This window comes from Oncorhynchus mykiss, chromosome 2 (genome assembly GCF_057628025.1).
Source record: "Oncorhynchus mykiss isolate SJ-2025 chromosome 2, ASM5762802v1, whole genome shotgun sequence".
Classification (NCBI taxonomy): domain Eukaryota; kingdom Metazoa; phylum Chordata; class Actinopteri; order Salmoniformes; family Salmonidae; genus Oncorhynchus; species Oncorhynchus mykiss.
The window spans coordinates 9,047,656-9,070,269 of NC_143023.1; the positions used below are offsets into that span (position 1 = coordinate 9,047,656).

Here is a 22,614-nt window from a genome sequence, read left to right on the forward strand (position 1 = left end):
ATTCGTTTTTGATACTGTCGCAAAGCTAACTAAAAAGCAGCATTCCCCAAGAGAGGATGGCTTTCACCTCAGCAGTAATAAATTCATGAACTTCTTTGAGGAAAAGATGATTATTACAAAGTAAATTACGGACTCCTCTTTAAATCTGCGTATTCCTTCAAAGCTCAGTTGTCCTGAGTCTGCACAACTCTGCCAGGACCTAGGATCAAGAGAGACACTCAAGTGTTTTAGTACTATATCCCTTGACACAATGATGAAAATAATCATGGCCTCTAAACCTTCAAGCTCCATACTGGACCCTATTCCAACTAAACTACTGAAAGAGCTGTTTCCTGTGCTTGGCCCTCCTATGTTGAACATAATAAACGGCTCTCTATCCACCGGATGTGTACCAAACTCACTAAAAGTGGCAGTAATAAAGCCTCTCTTGAAAAAGCCAAACCTTGACCCACAAAATATAAAAAACTATCGGCCTATATCGAATCTTCCATTCCTCTCAAAATGTTTAGAAAAGGCTGTTGCGCAGCCTCTGCCTTCCTCGTCAGAGGAGGAGATAGAAGAAAACTGTTACAGTCTCTGTGAATGGTTTGTCCTCTGACAAATCAACTGTAAATTTCGATGTTCCTCAAGGTTCCGTTTTAGGACCACTATTGATTTTCACTATATATTTTACCTCTTGGGGATGTCATTCGAAAACATAATGTTAACTTTCACTGCTATGCGGATGACACACAGCTGAACATTTCAATGAAACATGGTGAAGCCCCAAAATTGCCCTCGCTAGAAGCATGTGTTTCAGACATAAGGAAGTGGATGGCTGCAAACGTTCTACTTTTAAACTCGGACAAAACAGAGATGCTTGTTCTAGGTCCCAAGAAACAAAGAGATCTTCTGTTGAATCTGACAATTAATCTTAATGGCTGTACAGTCGTCTCAAATAAAACTGTGAAGGCCCTCGGCGTTACTCTGGACCCTGATCTCTCTTTTGAAGAACATATCAAGACTGTTTCAAGGACAGCTTTTTTCCATCTACGTAACATTGCAAAAATCAAACTTTCTGTCCAAAAATGATGCAGAAAAATGTATCCATGCTTTTGTCACTTCTAGGTTAGACTACTGCAATGCTCTTACTTTCCGGCTACCCGGATAAAGCACTAAATAAACTTCAGTTAGTGCTAAATACGGCTGCTAGAATCCTGACTAGAACCCCAAAAATATATCATATTACTCCAGTGCTAGCCTCCCTACACTGGCTTCCTGTCAAGGCAAGGGCTGATTTCAAGGTTTTACTGCTAACCTACAAAGCATTACATGGGCTTGCTCGTACCTATCTCTCTGATTTGGTCCTGCCGTACATACCTACACGTACGCTACGGTCACAAGACGCAGGCCTCCTAATTGCTTCTTCCACATCTTTTGGTCCCTGTCTGTTTTGCTCTCAGTGAAGTGCTACTATCCCCTTGGACTACAGGTTATTGCCGTCATAAGGTGTGCGTCTGTCTGTTGGCCGGACACTTTCTACCGTTTAGGACCTTTGTGGGTAAAGGTAAAGATGGGGTATAGCAGCAGAAGTTCCTCTGAAGTCCAGTATCTGCTGGAAGGGAACCTGGTGGTACGAGAGGATGAGTGTGGGCCTGTTGTGCTTCCCCCTATCCCTCCCTCTTCTCTCTCACTGTCTGAAAAACGTAAAACGTGGATTTGGGTACAGTGTTTATTTCCCCCTAATATCTTTGAAGATTACACCTAAAATAATTAGGAATACTTCTTTCTACTGCTGATCTGAGACCATTAGGGTTAATCATTACAGATATAAATGCAATATATGGAGTAGAAAAGATTGCCTGCCCACCAACTTGATAAGAATCAACATATGTTCTACATGGTCTATTTCTATCTGAACGTAACAACTCAATCAAGCTTGTTAATTGATCGTTAAGCCATGTTTGTCAGGTAAACTAAGGTCATTAGTGGCCTATATAAGCCTCATACAGGCCATGGGAAGACATTACCTGTTGATAACACAGACTATTTTCATGATCATGGGAGGTGTGAGAGAATTGCTGCTCGTTGTGATGACTGTGGGGGTTGTCAAAGGTTGGTTCACTAATGTTTAAGGGATTTGTTTGGTAAATATGCTTAACTTTATAAGTTGGGTATTAATATTTGACTGTCTGTATCTTCCGCGTTGGTCATCTTTTATTCTTCACTGCTATTAATATATGTAGCTATTTTGTGTGAACTCAACTTCTGTCAATACTTTCTCCTCAGTTTCTTGTTACCCTGTTGGAAAGTCCCAGAAGCAAGATCAAGTCTCTCTGCAGAGGAGACTTGGAGGTAAGTGTTTCTTTCCGCAACCCTTCTAGCTATGTTCTTTGTCACTGTCTATGGTGCTGCTGTGTTTGACACTCATTCAACAGCATAGAGTAACTCAGTCTAAATAATGTTGTCAAACCTTAACCTACATTTTTCAGAGCTGTCATCAAATGACGTCTCCATTGTGCATGCCCTGGCCTTGCTCCGATCCATAGGGTCTGACGCTAAACAAGCCAGAGAAGGTACGGCCTGAAACATATACTTTGAAAACTGTAGGGTTCATGTTGCTCAAAATTCGATTAGCAATTTGGCCTAGACCGTGTAGAACAGATGTGTTGCTGTAGAATACCCAACTGTTCCTTTTGTTTTTTCTCAAGAGTATTTAGAGACCAATGAAGTAGAATCCCAAGCTTCTCCAAACCATGGTAGCTCTCCGGCAAATGATGCCCTGTCCTCTGAGGAGAAGCTGAGGCGCGTGTCCTCGGACGACGCCGCCACCTCTGAAGCTGCGACCGGCCCGTCTGGCGACGACGCCACCTCTGGAGCTGCGACCGGCCCGTCTGGCGACGACGCCACCTCTGAAGCTGCGACCGGCCCGTCTGGCGACGACGCCACCTCTGAAGCTGCGACCGGCCCGTCTGGCGACGACGCCACCTCTGAAGCTGCGACCGGCCCGTCTGGCGACGACGCCACCTCTGAAGCTGCGACCGGCCCGTCTGGCGACGACGCCACCTCTGAAGCTGCGACCGGCCCGTCTGGCGACGACGCCACCTCTGAAGCTGCGACCGGCCCGTCTGGCGACGACGCCACCTCTGAAGCTGCGACCGGCCCGTCTGGCGACGACGCCACCTCTGAAGCTGCGACCGGCCCGTCTGGCGACGACGCCACCTCTGAAGCTGCGACCGGCCCGTCTGGCGACGACGCCACCTCTGAAGCTGCGACCGGCCCGTCTGGCGACGACGCCACCTCTGAAGCTGCGACCGGCCCGTCTGGCGACGACGCCACCTCTGAAGCTGCGACCGGCCCGTCTGGCGACGACGCCACCTCTGAAGCTGCGACCGGCCCGTCTGGCGACGACGCCACCTCTGAAGCTGCGACCGGCCCGTCTGGCGACGACGCCACCTCTGAAGCTGCGACCGGCCCGTCTGGCGACGACGCCACCTCTGAAGCTGCGACCGGCCCGTCTGGCGACGACGCCACCTCTGAAGCTGCGACCGGCCCGTCTGGCGACGACGCCACCTCTGAAGCTGCGACCGGCCCGTCTGGCGACGACGCCACCTCTGAAGCTGCGACCGGCCCGTCTGGCGACGACGCCACCTCTGAAGCTGCGACCGGCCCGTCTGGCGACGACGCCACCTCTGAAGCTGCGACCGGCCCGTCTGGCGACGACGCCACCTCTGAAGCTGCGACCGGCCCGTCTGGCGACGACGCCACCTCTGAAGCTGCGACCGGCCCGTCTGGCGACGACGCCACCTCTGAAGCTGCGACCGGCCCGTCTGGCGACGACGCCACCTCTGAAGCTGCGACCGGCCCGTCTGGCGACGACGCCACCTCTGAAGCTGCGACCGGCCCGTCTGGCGACGACGCCACCTCTGAAGCTGCGACCGGCCCGTCTGGCGACGACGCCACCTCTGAAGCTGCGACCGGCCCGTCTGGCGACGACGCCACCTCTGAAGCTGCGACCGGCCCGTCTGGCGACGACGCCACCTCTGAAGCTGCGACCGGCCCGTCTGGCGACGACGCCACCTCTGAAGCTGCGACCGGCCCGTCTGGCGACGACGCCACCTCTGAAGCTGCGACCGGCCCGTCTGGCGACGACGCCACCTCTGAAGCTGCGACCGGCCCGTCTGGCGACGACGCCACCTCTGAAGCTGCGACCGGCCCGTCTGGCGACGACGCCACCTCTGAAGCTGCGACCGGCCCGTCTGGCGACGACGCCACCTCTGAAGCTGCGACCGGCCCGTCTGGCGACGACGCCACCTCTGAAGCTGCGACCGGCCCGTCTGGCGACGACGCCACCTCTGAAGCTGCGACCGGCCCGTCTGGCGACGACGCCACCTCTGAAGCTGCGACCGGCCCGTCTGGCGACGACGCCACCTCTGAAGCTGCGACCGGCCCGTCTGGCGACGACGCCACCTCTGAAGCTGCGACCGGCCCGTCTGGCGACGACGCCACCTCTGAAGCTGCGACCGGCCCGTCTGGCGACGACGCCACCTCTGAAGCTGCGACCGGCCCGTCTGGCGACGACGCCACCTCTGAAGCTGCGACCGGCCCGTCTGGCGACGACGCCACCTCTGAAGCTGCGACCGGCCCGTCTGGCGACGACGCCACCTCTGAAGCTGCGACCGGCCCGTCTGGCGACGACGCCACCTCTGAAGCTGCGACCGGCCCGTCTGGCGACGACGCCACCTCTGAAGCTGCGACCGGCCCGTCTGGCGACGACGCCACCTCTGAAGCTGCGACCGGCCCGTCTGGCGACGACGCCACCTCTGAAGCTGCGACCGGCCCGTCTGGCGACGACGCCACCTCTGAAGCTGCGACCGGCCCGTCTGGCGACGACGCCACCTCTGAAGCTGCGACCGGCCCGTCTGGCGACGACGCCACCTCTGAAGCTGCGACCGGCCCGTCTGGCGACGACGCCACCTCTGAAGCTGCGACCGGCCCGTCTGGCGACGACGCCACCTCTGAAGCTGCGACCGGCCCGTCTGGCGACGACGCCACCTCTGAAGCTGCGACCGGCCCGTCTGGCGACGACGCCACCTCTGAAGCTGCGACCGGCCCGTCTGGCGACGACGCCACCTCTGAAGCTGCGACCGGCCCGTCTGGCGACGACGCCACCTCTGAAGCTGCGACCGGCCCGTCTGGCGACGACGCCACCTCTGAAGCTGCGACCGGCCCGTCTGGCGACGACGCCACCTCTGAAGCTGCGACCGGCCCGTCTGGCGACGACGCCACCTCTGAAGCTGCGACCGGCCCGTCTGGCGACGACGCCACCTCTGAAGCTGCGACCGGCCCGTCTGGCGACGACGCCACCTCTGAAGCTGCGACCGGCCCGTCTGGCGACGACGCCACCTCTGAAGCTGCGACCGGCCCGTCTGGCGACGACGCCACCTCTGAAGCTGCGACCGGCCCGTCTGGCGACGACGCCACCTCTGAAGCTGCGACCGGCCCGTCTGGCGACGACGCCACCTCTGAAGCTGCGACCGGCCCGTCTGGCGACGACGCCACCTCTGAAGCTGCGACCGGCCCGTCTGGCGACGACGCCACCTCTGAAGCTGCGACCGGCCCGTCTGGCGACGACGCCACCTCTGAAGCTGCGACCGGCCCGTCTGGCGACGACGCCACCTCTGAAGCTGCGACCGGCCCGTCTGGCGACGACGCCACCTCTGAAGCTGCGACCGGCCCGTCTGGCGACGACGCCACCTCTGAAGCTGCGACCGGCCCGTCCGGCGACGACGCCATGGATATCTGACGTGGGACATGCAAGAGTTCATGGGTACTCTAGTCCAGTGTGTAACTGCATTTGCTTGTTTTGGCTCAATTAAACATTAACTGTAATACTTGTGTCCTCTGTATTGTTTTGGTGGTTCCTACTTGGAGTTGAGGTGTATGACCTGACTTGAGTAACTGGGGTGATGGCAACATTTATTTTGCATTATATCCATGCGCCAGCAATATTACTCAGACCCCTGTGTTTTAAATTACCAATTGCCTTAAGCTACATGTGCTCAGTGTTGGTCCATTTATGCTAGTAGCATCACATGATACCTCAACAGCATTTTGACGCCATTTCCGGTCACAACTTGCAGACTTGTTTACGTGTTGCAGTGTTTTGTTGCCTACTTTGCTACATGACAACTTTACGGTTTTTACTTTTTAATTACCGTTTATATTTTTGGTTTTTCCCCTCGTGTCAGGTTTGCGTCAATTCGAATCTGGTATCAGGATAAATATCACAATGAGGCTTTTATTAGCTAAGCAATAAGTGGTAAATGCAATTTTCGTATATATGGGCTCTGTCCCACCTCGCAGGGCAAAACAGAACTGACTTGTTCCTGACAAAGATATTTAATATACTCTGACAGTTCCTGCTTCCGAGCCGGCCTGTCAGAGTAGACTGGGCGTGGTTTAGACTCACCCAGCCTATCGTTGATTGTTGGCGCAGAGGCTGGTCCCAGCCCCTTAAGCGCTTCAGCGGTCAGTCGTTGTAGCTGTGTAGAATATGCAGTTATCAGGCACCTGGCTCCTGTTATCTAACAAAAGACTGTTTGTTCTCGCAACACTATGTTCTGAATGTGCCCCCCCCCCAACTCATTGCACAGTTCTGTATTTTTCCATCATGAGAAAGGCCCATGGCCCTGAAACTGAACAATGGTTCAAGTCAGCTATGTTGCATAACACATACATACATCCACACAAGCCAACAGCAGATAATATTAAATCACATATGGTAACGGGCTATAGTGCATAACACAGAATCCTCATACTCCGGACGCTTTATCTGGACATGGTTCGTCAGGACCTCCAACAGCCGAAGCTAAGTAGTAACATTAACATGATGCCTTCTAATTGCAGTCGCTGTACTCATACAGGAGAACGATCGCCTTACGGTGAGGATAGCTGTGCTACAAGCCGAGCTTCAGACGCAAGGGTAATTTCAGTGTAGGAAAGGATGAAACAGCGTCTGTGCCACCAGTAAGTACAGATAGTAACGTTAGTATAAATCCCCTCGCACGGTCCCCTCAGCCGGACAACTTTCTCACGGTTTCTGGAGGGAAATGCTGTCGGAATGCTCAACCGGTGTCGCTCATTCAGCCGACAAACTTCAACCGGTTTTCCCCATTAAGCAGCGAGTCGGAGTCAAAGGCCGAGCCTTCTCTTGTCTCTACTCCTCCCGTTACGGGGTCAGAGACGCCGAAGCTTCCCACCATTAGCTCTGACAAATTGAAAACTCTAGTCATTGGCGACTCCATTACCCGCAGTATTAGACTTAAAACGAATCATCCAGCGATCATACACTGTTTACCAGGGGGCAGGGCAACCGACGTTAGAGCTAATCTGAAGATGGTGCTGGCTAAAGCTAAAACTGGCGAGTATAGAGATATTGTTATCCACGTCGGCACCAACGATGTTAGGATGAAACAGTCAGAGATCACCACCAACATAGCTTCAGCGTGTAAATCAGCTAGAAAGATGTGTCGGCATCGAGTAATTGTCTCTGGACTCCTAATTGCTTCTTCCACATCTTTTGGTCCCTGTCTGTTTTGCTCTCAGTGAAGTGCTACTATCCCCTCGGACTACAGGTTATTGCCGTCATAAGGTGCGCGTCTGTCTGTTGGCCGGACACTTTCTACCGTTTAGGACCTTTGTGGGTAAAGGTGAAGATGGGGTATAGCAGCAGAAGTTCCTCTGAAGTCCAGTATCTGCTGGAAGGGAACCTGGTGGTACGAGAGGATGAGTGTGGGCCTGTTGTGCTTCCCCCTATCCCTCCCTCTTCTCTCTCACTGTCTGAGGGACTCTTAAGGTTCCTGTGCGGATGGCTTGGTTCGTGCCCTCCCGAAGCTGGTTGTGGTGATTTAAGCAACGCTGTGTTTATGTGTGTATTTGTTTGTGGCCTCCGGCCCACTTCACTGTCCCTCTGTCCAGTACGTACCGTTGTAGCAGGCCCAGTGTAGTGGCGTGTAGCCCTGGTTGTCTGCCCCCTGGACCACCATTTTATTACGTTTGCAATTGCAACAAATAATCTGCTCAGACCCCAACCAAGGATCATCAAAAGTCGTGCTATAAATTCACAGACAACACAAAGATTCCTTGATGTCCTTCCAGACTCCTTCTGCCTACCCAAGGACGCCAGAGGACAAAAATCAGTTAACCACCTAACTGAGGAACTCAACTTAACCTTCCGCAATACCCTAGATGCAGTTGCACCCCTAAAAACTAAAAACATTTCTCATAAGAAACTAGCTCCCTGGTACACAGAAAATACCCGAGCTCTGAAGCAAGCTTCCAGAAAATTGGAACGGAAATGGCGCCACACCAAACTGGAAGTCTTCCGACTAGCTTGGAAAGACAGTACTGTGCAGTACCGAAGAGCCCTTACTGCTGCTCGATCATCCTATTTTTCTAACTTAATTGAGGAAAATAAGAACAATCCGAAATTCCTTTTTGATACTGTCGCAAAGCTAACTAAAAAGCAGCATTCCCCAAGAGAGGATGACTTTCACTTTAGCAGTGATAAATTCATGAACTTCTTTGAGGAAAAGATTATGATTATTAGAAAGCAAATTACGGACTCTTCCTTAAATCTGCGTATTCCTTCAAAGCTCAGTTGTCCTGAGTCTGCACAACTCTGCCAGGACCTAGGATCAAGAGAGACACTCAAGTGTTTTAGTACTATATCTCTTGACACAATGATGAAAATAATCATGGCCTCTAAACCTTCAAGCTGCATACTGGACCCTATTCCAACTAAACTACTGAAAGAGCTGCTTCCTGTGCTTGGCCCTACTATGTTGAACATAATAAACGGCTCTCTATCCACCGGATGTGTACCAAACTCACTAAAAGTGGCAGTAATAAAGCCTCTCTTGAAAAAGCCAAACCTTGACCCAGAAAATATAAAAAACTATCGGCCTATATCGAATCTTCCATTCCTCTCAAAAATTTTAGAAAAGGCTGTTGCGCAACAACTCACTGCCTTCCTGAAGACAAACAATGTATACGAAATGCTTCAGTCTGGTTTTAGACCCCATCATAGCACTGAGACGGCACTTGTGAAGGTGGTAAATGACATTTTAATGGCATCGGACCGAGGCTCTGCATCTGTCCTCGTGCTCCTAGACCTTAGTGCTGCTTTTGATACCATCGATCACCACATTCTTTTGGAGAGATTGGAAACCCAAATTGGTCTACACGGACAAGTTCTGGCCTGGTTTAGATCTTATCTGTCGGAAAGATATCAGTTTGTCTCTGTGAATGGTCTGTCCTCTGACAAATCAACTGTAAATTTCGGTGTTCCTCAAGGTTCCGTTTTAGGACCACTATTGTTTTCACTATATATTTTACCTCTTGGGGATGTTATTCGAAAACATAATGTTAACTTTCACTGCTATGCAGATGACACACAGCTGTACATTTCAATTAAACATGGTGAAGCCCCAAAATTGCCCTTGCTAGAAGAATGTGTTTCAGACATAAGGAAGTGGATGGCTGCAAACTTTCTACTTTTAAACTCGGACAAAACAGAGATGCTTGTTCTAGGTCCCAAGAAACAAAGAGATCTTCTGTTGAATCTGACAATTAATCTTAATGGTTGTACAGTCGTCTCAAATAAAACTGTGAAGGACCTCGGCGTTACTCTGGACCCTGATCTCTCTTTTGAAGAACATATCAAGACCATTTCAAGGACAGCTTTTTTCCATCTACGTAACATTGCAAAAATCAGGAACTTTCTGTCCAAAAATGATGCAGAAAAATTAATCCATGCTTTTGTCACTTCCAGGTTAGACTACTGCAATGCTCTACTTTCCGGCTACCCGGATAAAGCACTAAATAAACTTCAGTTAGTGCTAAATACGGCTGCTAGAATCCTGACTAGAACCAAAAAATTTGATCATATTACTCCAGTGCTAGCCTCTCTACACTGGCTTCCTGTCAAAGCAAGGGCTGATTTCAAGGTTTTACTGCTAACCTACAAAGCATTACATGGGCTTGCTCCTATCTATCTCTCTGATTTGGTCCTGCCGTACATACCTACACGTACGCTACGGTCACAAGACGCAGGCCTCCTAATTGTCCCTAGAATTTTTAAGCAAACAGCTGGAGGCAGGGCTTTCTCCTATAGAGCTCCATTTTTATGGAACGGTCTGCCTACCCATGTCAGAGACGCAAACTCGGTCTCAACCTTTAAGTCTCTACTGAAGACTCATCTCTTCAGTGGGTCATATGATTGAGTGTAGTCTGGCCCAGGAGTGGGAGGGTGAACGGAAAGGCTCTGGAGCAACGAACCACCCTTGCTGTCTCTGCCTGGCCGGTTCCCCTCTTTCCACTGGGATTCTCTGCCTCTAACCCTATTACAGGGGCTGAGTCACTGGCTTTACTGGGGCTCTCTCATGCCGTCCCTGGAGGAGGTGCGTCACCTGAGTGGGTTGAGTCACTGATGTGGTCATCCTGTCTGGGTTGGCGCCCCCCCCCCCCCCCCCCTTAAGTTGTGCCGTGGCGGAGGTCTTTGTGGGCTATACTCAGCCTTGTCTCAGGATGGTAAGTTGGTGGTTGAAGATATCCCTCTAGTGGTGTGGGGGCTGTGCTTTGGCAAAGTGGGTGGGGTTATATCCTTCCTGTTTGGCCCTGTCCGGGGGTGTCCTCGGAGTGGGCCACAGTGTCTCCTGACCCCTCCTGTCTCAGCCTCCAGTATTTATGCTGCAGTAGTTTATGTGTCGGGGGGCTAGGGTCAGTTTGTTATATCTGGAGTACTTCTCCTGTCCTATTCGGTGTCCTGTGTGAATCTAAGTGTGCGTTCTCTAATTCTCTCCTTCTCTCTTTCTCTCTCTCGGAGGACCTGAGCCCTAGGACCATGCCCCAGGACTACCTGACATGATGACTCCTTGCTGTCCCCAGTCCACCTGGCTGTGCTGCTGCTCCAGTTTCAACTGTTCTGCCTTATTATTATTCGACCATGCTGATCATTTATGAACATTTGAACATCTTGGCCATGTTCTGTTATAATCTCCACCCGGCACAGCCAGAAGAGGACTGGCCATCCCACATATGCTCTCTCTAATTCTCTCTTTCTTTCTCTCTCTCGGAGGACCTGAGCCCTAGGACCATGCCCCAGGAATACCTGACATGATGACTCCTTGCTGTCCCCAGTCCACCTGACTGTGCTGCTGCTCCAGTTTCAACTATTCTGCCTTATTATTATTCGACCATGCTGGTCATTTATGAACATTTGAACATCTTGACCATGTTTTGTTATAATCTCCACCTGGCACAGCCAGAAGAGGACTGGCCACCCCACATAGCCTGGTTCCTCTCTAGGTTTCTTCCTAGGTTTTGGCCTTTCTAGGGAGTTTTTCCTAGCCACCGTGCTTCTTCACCTGCATTGCTTGCTGTTTGGGGTTTTAGGCTGGGTTTCTGTACAGCACTTTGAGATATCAGCTGATGTACGAAGGGCTATATAAAATAAATTTGATTGATTTGATGACGGGGAGGGTCCACATTGACTGGGCCCCTTTACCTTCCCGAACCAGGAAGCTGGCGCTGTGCTGCACTCCTCGTGACCCGTCACCGCCTAGGAGGAAGGGAAGGGAAAGGAGGGGAGGCAAGAATGGATTTCAATAATTTATAATCAATTAAATAATAAGGAATCATAATAGGTATATTTGGGCATAATTTATATTCCATGCTAGATCCCACACCAAAGCCATCCCTAGTAGTTCAATGGCCCCATCCCTAGATCAGAACAAGCCTCCCCCTCTCTTTCTGTGTGTGAGCGCGTACAGCCAACTCTCCTCGCAACCCTTCTGTGTAGAGCTGTTCTGTGCCATTTGTCTTTGGCTTCTACGCTGGCTCCCTTGTTGAAACAGTGAGTACACACAGTCTGTGTGTCCGCTCAGCACCGACAGCGTCAGAGGGGTTCTGATACACAAGACAACAGGTCATATTACAAACTGGTAATAACCAGGCTGAGTCCCAAATGGCAACCTATTCCCTATATGGTACACTACTCTTGACCTGAGCCCATAGGACTTTGGTTTAAAGTACTGTACCAAGTAGGGTATAGGTTGCCATTTGGGATGCAGCCCCAGTTTCAAAATCTCTTTATTTCAGGAATTGTATCCAAAACCCAAGTGACTATTCCCGTCTTGAATGTCCACTGCACTCTGGAGGTCAGCATTTCCAATCAGCAAACGCAAACACTCCGAATGACCGTTGGTTGCCAGAGGAAGATAAACAGAGAGGATATAAGAATGTGAGATGATTGACCATTGGTAACTAGAGGAGGATAAACAGAGAGGATATAAGAATGTGAGATGATTGACCGTTGGTAGCTAGAGTAGGATAAACAGAGAGGATATGAGCAGATTGCTGGACGACTATAACCTTCACATGAACAGACAGATTTCTAGAACAGTGGTGTTGGTAGATGACATCCTCATGATGTTAACACAGCAGATAATAAAGAATTTTGGGGCTGAGGCCATCGAAGCCTGTCACCTGCTAGCTGTACCTGGCTCTGGATAGAAGTCTCCCCTGTGCACTGATCTAGGATCAGCTTACCCTCCCTAGATCCTCAATCATTAGTGGAGAACATGACAAAAAATGACCTTAGATCAGTGTCTCGTGGGCATTTTCACACGATACCATGTAACATCCCTAGAGTGGACATTGTCGTCCTAGCAACATGACCAAACAAATGGCCATCTTGGTCAGGAAAACGTTTTAATTACAGAAGCTCTATGTTTATTTTATTTTTATTTATTTATTTTTATTCTTGGGCCTCTATAACTATATCTATTGTTTTTATTTTTGTTGTTGTTGTGTGATTTGGATTAATCCCCTCTACCACACGGAAACCCACTAATCTACTGACGGAACGCAAGAGTTGGCTAATAACAGACCTCCATCTTATGCTAGCTTGCTCCTATGCTAGCTTGCTACCGATTTAGCTGTCTAAATCGCCGTGACCCCCAACCAACCTCTCCACTCACTGGACCCTTTTGATCACTCGACTGAGCATGCCTCTCCTTAATGTCAATATGCCTTGTCCATTGCTGTTCTGGTTAGTGTTTATTGGCTTATTTCACTGTAGAGCCTCTAGTCCTGCTCATTATACCTTATCCAACATATTAGTTCCACCACCCACACATGCAATGACATCTCCTGGTTTCAATTATGTTTCTAGAGACAATATCTCTCTCTTCATCACTCAATACCTGTTACGGTGCGTGAATGAGGACCCAAAAGCGAATCAACTTAAACAGAGCTTCTTTAATTACCAAACATAGGTAGGCTCAGATGGACCGGCAGATTCCGACAGGACAGGACAAGGTTACAGCAAACATGACGACAGTCTGGTTCAGGCATGAATGACACAAACAAACAAGAATCCGACAAGGACAGGAGCAGAAACAGAGAGAGATATAGGGACCTAATCAGAGGGAAAAAGGGAACAGGTGGGGAACGGGGTGAATGGGTAGTTAGAGGAGACAAGGGACAGCTGGGGGAAAGCGGGGGAGAAAAGGTAACCTAACACGACCAGCAGAGGGAGACAGGGTGAAGGGAAAGGACAGAGACAAGACAACATGACAGTACATGACAGTACCCCCCCCACTCACCGAGCGCCTCCTGGCGCACTCGAGGAGGAAACCTGGCGGCAACGGAGGAAATCATCAATCAGCGCACGGTCCAGCACGTCCCGAGAGGGAACCCAACTCCTCTCCTCAGGACCGTACCCCTCCCAGTCAACTAGGTACTGATGACCACGGCCCCGAGGACGCATGTCCAAGATCTTACGGACCCTGTAGATAGGTGCGCCCTCGACAAGGATGGGGGGGGGGGGGGGAGACGAGCGGGGGCGCGAAGAACGGGCTTAACACAGGAGACATGGAAGACCGGGTGGACGCGACGAAGATATCGCGGAAGAAGAAGTCGCACTGCGACAGGATTAATGACCTGAGAGATACGGAATGGACCAATGAACCGCGGGGTCAACTTGCGAGAAGCCGTCTTAAGGGGAAGGTTCTGAGTGGAGAGCCAAACTCTCTGACCGCGACAATATCTAGGGCTCTTAGTTCTACGCTTATTAGCAGCTCTCACAGTCTGCGCCCTATAACGGCAAAGTGCAGACCTGACCCTCTTCCAGGTGCGCTCGCAACGTTGGACAAAAGCCTGAGCGGAGGGGACGCTGGACTCGGCGAACTGAGATGAGAACAACGGAGGCTGGTACCCGAGGCTACTCTGAAAAGGAGATAGCCCGGTCGCAGACGAAGGAAGCGAGTTGTGGGCGTATTCTGCCCAGGGGAGCTGTTCTGACCAAGACGCAGGGTTGCGAAAAGAAAGACTGCGTAAGATGCGACCAATAGTCTGATTGGCCCGTTCTGCTTGACCGTTAGACTGGGGGTGAAAGCCGGAAGAGAGACTGACGGAAGCCCCAATCAAACGGCAAAACTCCCTCCAAAATTGAGACGTGAATTGCGGACCTCTGTCCGAAACGACGTCTGACGGAAGGCCATGAATTCTGAAAACATTCTCGATGATGATTTGTGCCGTCTCTTTAGCAGAAGGAAGCTTAGCAAGGGGAATGAAATGAGCCGCCTTAGAGAACCTATCGACAACCGTAAGAATAACAGTCTTCCCCGCTGACGAAGGCAGTCCGGTGACAAAATCTAAGGCGATGTGAGACCACGGTCGAGAGGGAATAGGAAGCGGCCTGAGACGGCCGGCAGGAGGAGAGTTACCGGACTTAGTCTGCGCGCAGACCGAACAAGCAGCCACGAAACGACGCGTGTCATGCTCCCGGGTGGGCCACCAGAAACGCTGGCGAATGGAAGCAAGCGTACCCCGAACGCCAGGGTGGCCGGCTAACTTGGCAGAGTGAGCCCACTGAAGAACGGCCAGACGAGTAGGAACGGGAACGAAAAGAAGGTTCCTAGGACAAGCGCGCGGCGACGGAGTTTGAGTGAGTGCTTGCTTTACCTGCCTCTCAATTCCCCAGACAGTCAACCCGACAACACGCCCCTCAGGGAGAATCCCCTCGGGGTCAGTGGAGGCTACTGAAGAACTGAAGAGACGAGACAAAGCATCAGGCTTGGTGTTCTTAGAGCCCGGACGATAAGAAATCACGAACTCGAAACGAGCGAAAAACAGCGCCCAACGCGCCTGACGCGCATTAAGTCGTTTGGCAGAACGGATGTACTCAAGGTTCCTATGGTCAGTCCAAACGACAAAAGGAACGGTCGCCCCCTCCAACCACTGTCGCCATTCGCCTAGGGCTAACCGGATGGCGAGCAGTTCGCGGTTACCCACATCATAGTTACGTTCCGACGGCGACAGGCGATGAGAAAAATACGCGCATGGGTGGACCTTGTCGTCAGAGAGGGAGCGCTGAGAAAGGATGGCTCCCACTCCCACCTCTGACGCGTCAACCTCGACAACGAACTGTCTAGAGACGTCAGGTGTAACAAGGATAGGAGCGGATGTAAAACGATTCTTGAGGAGATCAAAAGCTCCCTGGGCGGAAACGGACCACTTAAAGCACGTCTTGACAGAAGTAAGGGCTGTGAGAGGAGCTGCCACCTGACCGAAATTACGGATGAAACGACGATAGAAGTTCGCGAAGCCGAGAAAGCGCTGCAGCTCGACGCGTGACTTAGGGACGGGCCAATCAATGACAGCTTGGACCTTAGCGGGATCCATCTTAATGCCTTCAGCGGAAATAACAGAACCGAGAAATGTGACGGAGGAGGCATGAAAAGTGCACTTCTCAGCCTTCACAAAAAGACAATTCTCTAAAAGGCGCTGGAGGACACGTCGAACGTGCTGAACATGAATCTGGAGTGACGGTGAAAAAAATCAGGATATCGTCAAGGTAAACGAAAACAAAGATGTTCAGCATGTCTCTCAGGACATCATTGACTAATGCCTGAAAGACAGCTGGAGCGTTAGCGAGGCCGAAAGGAAGAACCCGGTATTCAAAGTGCCCTAACGGAGTGTTAAACGCCGTCTTCCACTCGTCCCCCTCCCTGATGCGCACGAGATGGTAAGCGTTACGAAGGTCCAACTTAGTGAAAAACCTGGCTCCCTGCAGGATCTCGAAGGCTGAAGACATAAGAGGAAGCGGATAACGATTCTTCACTGTTATGTCATTCAGCCCTCGATAATCTATGCAGGGGCGCAGAGACCCGTCCTTCTTCTTGACAAAAAAAAACCCCGCTCCGGCGGGAGAGGAGGAGGGGACTATGGTACCGGCGTCAAGAGCTACAGACAAATAATCTTCGAGAGCCTTACGTTCGGGAGCCGACAGAGAGTATAGTCTACCCCGGGGGGGGGGGTGGTTCCCGGAAGGAGATCAATACTACAATCATACGACCGGTGTGGAGGAAGAGAGGTGGCCCTGGACCGACTGAACACCGTGCGCAGATCGTGATATTCCTCCGGCACCCCTGTCAAATCACCAGGCTCCTCCTGTGAAGAAGAGACAGAGGAAACAGGAGGGATAGCAGACATTAAACATTTCACATGACAAGAGACGTTCCAGGAGAGGATAGAATTACTAGACCAATTAATGGAAGGATTATGACAAACTAGCCAGGGATGGCCCAAAACAACAGGTGTAAAAGGTGAACGAAAAATTAAAAAAGAAATGGTTTCACTATGATTACCAGAAACAGTGAGGGTTAAAGGTAGCGTCTCACGCTGAATCCTGGGGAGAGGACTACCATCCAGGGCGAACAAGGCCGTGGGCTCCTTTAACTGTCTGAGAGGAATGTCATGTTCCCGAGCCCAGGTCTCGTCCATAAAACAGCCCTCCGCCCCAGAGTCTATTAAGGCACTGCAGGAAGCTGACGAACCGGTCCAGCGTAGATGGACCGACAAGGTAGTGCAGGATCTTGAAGGAGAGACAGGAGTAGTAGCGCTCACCAGTAGCCCTCCGCTTACTGACGAGCTCTGGCCTTTTACTGGACATGAAGTGACAAAATGACCAGCGGAACCGCAATAGAGACAGAGGCGGTTGGTGATTCTCCGTTCCCTCTCCTCAGTCGAGATGCGGATACCTCCCAGCTGCATGGACTCAGCACCCGAGCCGGCAGAGGAAGATGGTAGTGATGCGGAGAGGGAGGCGACGGAGAGCGCGAGCTCCTTTCCACGAGCTCGGTGACGAAGATCAACCCGTCGCTCAATGCGAATAGCGAGTTCAATCAAGGAATCCACGCTGGAAGGAACCTCCCGGGAGAGAATCTCATCCTTTACCTCTGCGCGGAAACCCTCCAGAAGACGAGCGAGCAAGGCCGGCTCGTTCCAGCCACTGGAGACAGCAAGAGTGCGAAACTCAATAGAGTAGTCTGTTATGGATCGATTGCCTTGACATAGGGAAGACAGGGCCCTGGAAGCCTCCTCCCCAAAAACAGATCGATCAAAAACCCGTATCATCTCCTCCTTAAAGTCTTGATACTGGTTAGTACACTCAGCCCTTGCCTCCCAGATTGCCGTGCCCCACTCACGAGCCCGTCCAATAAGGAGAGATATGACGTAGGCGACACGAGCAGTGCTCCTGGAGTAAGTGTTGGGCTGGAGAGAAAACACAATATCACACTGGGTGAGGAACGAGCGGCATTCAGTGGGCTCCCCAGAGTAACACGGCGGGTTATTGATTCTGGGCTCCGGAGATTCGAAAGCCCTGGAAGTGGCCGGTGGATCGAGGCGGAGATGGTGAACCTGTTCTGTGAGGTTGGAGACTTGGGTGGCCAGGGTCTCAACGGCATGTCGAGCAGCAGACAATTCCTGCTTGTGTCTGCCTAGCATCGCTCCCTGGATCTCGACGGCTGAGTGGAGAGGATCCGAAGTCGCTGGGTCCATTCTTGGTCGGATTCTTCTGTTACGGTGCGTGAATGAGGACCCAAAAGCGAATCAACTTAAACAGAGCTTCTTTAATTACCAAACATAGGTAGGCTCAGATGGACCGGCAGATTCCGACAGGACAGGACAAGGTTACAGCAAACATGACGACAGTCTGGTTCAGGCATGAATGACACAAACAAACAAGAATCCGACAAGGACAGGAGCAGAAACAGAGAGAGATATAGGGACCTAATCAGAGGGAAAAAGGGAACAGGTGGGGAACGGGGTGAATGGGTAGTTAGAGGAGACAAGGGACAGCTGGGGGAAAGCGGGGGAGAAAAGGTAACCTAACACGACCAGCAGAGGGAGACAGGGTGAAGGGAAAGGACAGAGACAAGACAACATGACAGTACATGACAATACCTAGGTTTACCTCCACTGTATTCACATCCTACCTTACCTTTGTCTGTACATTATACCTTGATGCTATTTTATCGCCCCCAGGAACCTCCTTTTACTCTCTGTTCCAGACGTTCTAAACAACCAATTCTTATTGCTTTTAGCCGCACCCTTATTCTACTCCTACTCTGTTCCTCTGGCGACGTAGAGGTGAATCCAGGCCCTGCAGTGCCTAGCTCCACTCCTATCCCCCAGGCGCTCTCTTTTGACGACTTCTGTAACCGTAATAGCCTTGGTTTCATGCATGTTAACATTAGAAGCCTCCTCCCTAAGTTTGTTCTATTCACTGCTTTAGCACACTCTGCCAACCCGGATGTTCTAGCTGTGTCTGAATCCTGGCTTAGGAAGACCACCAAAAATTCAGACATTTTAATTCCAAACTACAACATTTTCAGACAAGATAGAACTGCCAAAGGGGGCGGTGTTGCAATCTACTGCAAAGATAGCCTGCAGAGTTCTGTCCTACTATCCAGGTCTGTACCCAAACAATTTGAACTTCTACTGTTAAAAATCCACCTCTCTAAAAACAAGTCTCTCACCGTTGCCGCCTGCTATAGACCACCCTCTGCCCCCAGCTGTGCTCTGGACACCATATGTGAACTGATTGCCCCCCATCTATCTTCAGAGCTTGTGCTGCTAGGCGACCTAAACTGGAACATGCTTAACACCCCAGCCATCCTACAATCTAAACTTGATGCCCTCAACCTCACACAAATTATCAATGAACCTACCAGGTACCTCCCCAAAGCCTTAAACACGGGCACCCTCATAGATATCATCCTAACCAACTTGCCCTCTAAATACACCTCTGCTGTTTTCAACCAAGATCTCCACGATCACTGCCTCATTGCCTGCATCCGTAATGGGTCAGCGGTCAAACGACCTCCACTCATCACTGTAAAACGCTCCCTGAAACACTTCAGCGAGCAGGCCTTTCTAGGATATTGATCTCATCCCGTCAGTAGAGGATGCCTGGATATTGTTTTTAAATGCCTTCCTAACCATCTTAAATAAACATGCCCCATTCAAGAAATTTAGAACCAGGAACAGATATAGCCCTTGGTTCTCCCCAGACCTGACTGCCCTTAACCAACACAAAAACATCCTATGGCGTTCTGCATTAGCATCGAACAGCCCCCGTGATATGCAGCTGTTCAGGGAAGCTAGAAACCATTATACACAGGCAGTTAGAAAAGCCAAGGCTAGCTTTTTCAAGCAGAAATTTGCTTCCTGCAACACTAACTCAAAAAAGTTCTGGGACACTGTAAAGTCCATGGAGAATACACCTCCTCCCAGCTGCCCACTGCACTGAAGATAGGAAACACTGTCACCACTGATAAATCCACCATAATTGAGAATTTCAATAAGCATTTTTCTACGGCTGGCCATGCTTTCCACCTGGCTAATCCTACCCAGGTCAACAGCACTGCACCCCCCACAACAACTCGCCCAAGCCTTCCCCATTTCTCCTTCTCCCAAATATGCTCAGCTGATGTTCTGAATGAGCTGCAAAATCTGGACCCCTACAAATCAGCCGGGCTAGACAATCTGGACCCTTTCTTGCCAAAATTGTTGCCACCCCTATTACTAGCCTGTTCAACCTCTCTTTCGTGTCGTCTGAGATTCCCAAAGATTGGAAAGCAGCTGCGGTCATCCCCCTCTTCAAAGGGAGTGACACTCTTGACCCAAACTGCTACAGACCTATATCTATCCTACCATGCCTTTCTAAGGTCTTCGAAAGCCAAGTCAACAAACGGATTACCGACCATTTCGAATCTCACCATACCTTCTCTGCTATGCAATCTGGTTTCAGAGCTGGTCATGGGTGCACCTCAGCCACGCTCAAGGTCCTAAATGATATCTTAACCGCCATCGATAAGAAACATTACTGTGCAGCCGTATTCATTGATCTGGCCAAGGCTTTCGACTCTGTCAATCACCACATCCTCATCGGCAGACTCGACAGCCTTGGTTTCTCAAATGATTGCCTCGCCTGGTTCACCAACTACTTCTCTGATAGAGCTCAGTGTGTCAAATCGGAGGGTCTGCTGTCCGGACCTCTGGCAGTCTCTATGGGGGTGCCACAGGGTTCAATTCTTGGACCGACTCTCTTCTCTGTATACATCAATGAGGTCGCTCTTGCTGCTGGTGAGTCTCTGATCCACCTCTACGCAGACGACACCATTCTGTATACTTCTGGCCCTTCTTTGGACACTGTGTTAACAACCCTCCAGGCAAGCTTCAATGCCATACAACTCTCCTTCCGTGGCCTCCAATTGCTCTTAAATACAAGTAAAACTAAATGCATGCTCTTCAACCGATCGCTACCTGTACCTACCCGCCTGTCCAACATTACTACTCTGGACGGCTCTGACTTAGAATACGTGGACAACTACAAATACTTAGGTGTCTGGTTAGACTGTAAACTTTCCTTCCAGACCCATATCAAACATCTCCAATCCAAAGTTAAATCTAGAATTGGCTTCCTATTTCGCAACAAAGCATCCTTCACTCATGCTGCCAAACATACCCTTGTAAAACTGACCATCCTACCAATCCTCGACTTTGGCGATGTCATTTACAAAATAGCCTCCAATACCCTACTCAACAAATTGGATGCAGTCTATCACAGTGCAATCCGTTTTGTCACCAAAGCCCCATATACTACCCACCATTGCGACCTGTACGCTCTCGTTGGCTTGCCCTCGCTTCATACTCGTCGCCAAGTCCCCCCTTATCTCAGCTCGCTGGTCACCATTGCATCTCCCACCTGTAGCACACGCTCCAGCAGGTATATCTCTAGAGTCACCCCCAAAACCAATTCTTTCTTTGGCCGCCTCTCCTTCCAGTTCTCTGCTGCCAATGACTGAAACGAACTACAAAAATCTCTGAAACTGGAAACACTTATCTCCCTCACTAGCTTTAATCACCAACTGTCAGAGCAGCTCACAGATTACTGCACCTGTACATAGCCCACCTATAATTTAGCCCAAACAACTACCTCTTTCCCTACTGTATTTAATTTATTTATTTATTTTGCTCCTTTGCACCCCATTATTTTTATTTCTACTTTGCACATTCTCCCATTGCAAATCTACCATTCCAGTGTTTTACTTGCTATATTGTATTTACTTTGCCACCATGGCCTTTTTGCCTTTACCTCCCTTATCTCACCTCATTTGCTCACATCGTATATAGACTTGTTTATACTGTATTATTGACTGTATGTTTGTTTTACTCCATGTGTAACTCTGTGTCGTTGTATGTGTCGAACTGCTTTGCTTTATCTTGGCCAGGTCGCAATTGTAAATGAGAACTTGTTCTCAACTTGCATACCTGGTTAAATAAAGGTGAAATAAAAATAAAAAATAAATGTCTACCTGCAGCGTGGATGGGGGTCCTCTTCAGAGTGAAGTCTTTAACCAGGATGGAGGCTTCCTGGTTGATGAGGACGTCAACACACTCCACATGGCTTTTTAAGGCAGCCAGGTCCAGAGGGGTGCGCCCCTGGCTGTCCCGCACGTCTAGATCCAGCAGAGACTGAACCAGGACCTCCATAGCATGGTGGTGACTGTGGTACGCCTGAATAGATATTCACTCTTAATATAATCAATGTCCTAGAGTAGACCCGTGGTACGCCTGAACAGAAATACAGTGCTAGACCTCTAAAGTAGACCAGAGTCTTTCAATCGGGAGCCCATTTTTGCTCCCGCCCAGCATCAACATCGGAGGTTCCTGCCAAGCGTGGGATTGAGAAACAAAAACTCTACTTCTCTTCTGAGGTTGATTAACTCAAATGGCAAAATAAGGAAATCATCCTCATCATCACTGTGTAGAATATGCATGTATTTTACACTAATCGGGAATAGATCGGAATATGGTGTGTGAGTCTGTCTGGACAGTCAACTTCCTGTGGAAAATCTACACCATGCTTGCATCCCAGATAGCACCCTATTCCCTTTTTAGTGAACTACTTTTGATCAGGGCCTATAAGGATCTGGTCAAACGTAGTGTACTAAATAGGGAATAGGGTGCCATTTGTCATATGGAGACCACTACAGGAGCAGGTAGGCTTTACTCACAGCGAGGTGTAGAGGGCTGATGGGAGCTCTGACATCAGAGTCGTTCAGGATGTCTGTCCCTGAGGTTTCAGTTAGTTGAGGAAAGACAAGAACGGCCAGTTCAGACTTGGAAAAAGAACATCAAGAGTGACGATGCGTCCACGACAAACATGCAGCCACACCTTAAAACCTACTGTTGGGTTCTGAGAATATGAAATATACT

At 50.3% G+C, this 22,614-nt stretch overlaps 2 protein-coding genes across 2 annotated transcripts in view; both read left to right on the plus strand.

Moving 5' to 3' along the window:
* LOC100136727 (polysialoglycoprotein) overlaps positions 1-22,614 on the plus strand; it is a 140,512-nt gene that overhangs the window by 99,120 nt on the left and 18,778 nt on the right.
* LOC118944466 (uncharacterized) lies at positions 1,934-11,842 on the plus strand. Its single transcript, XM_090185847.1, has 5 exons — positions 1,934-2,094; positions 2,269-2,334; positions 2,472-2,555; positions 2,691-4,388; positions 11,814-11,842. Exons 1-5 carry the CDS (start codon positions 1,995-1,997, stop codon positions 11,840-11,842), a joined length of 1,977 nt encoding a protein of 658 aa, XP_090041973.1. The 5' UTR covers positions 1,934-1,994.

Coding starts and splice junctions, on each gene's coding strand:
- LOC118944466 (XM_090185847.1), top strand. CDS start 1,995: ATGGGAAGACATTACCTGTTGATAACACAGACTATTTTCATGATCATG. Junction 2,095..2,268: donor GACTGTGGGGGTTGTCAAAG/GTTGGTTCACTA, acceptor CTTTCTCCTCAG/TTTCTTGTTACCCTGTTGGA. Junction 4,389..11,813: donor CACCTCTGAAGCTGCGACCG/GCCCGTCTGGCG, acceptor GAGCGCGTACAG/CCAACTCTCCTCGCAACCCT.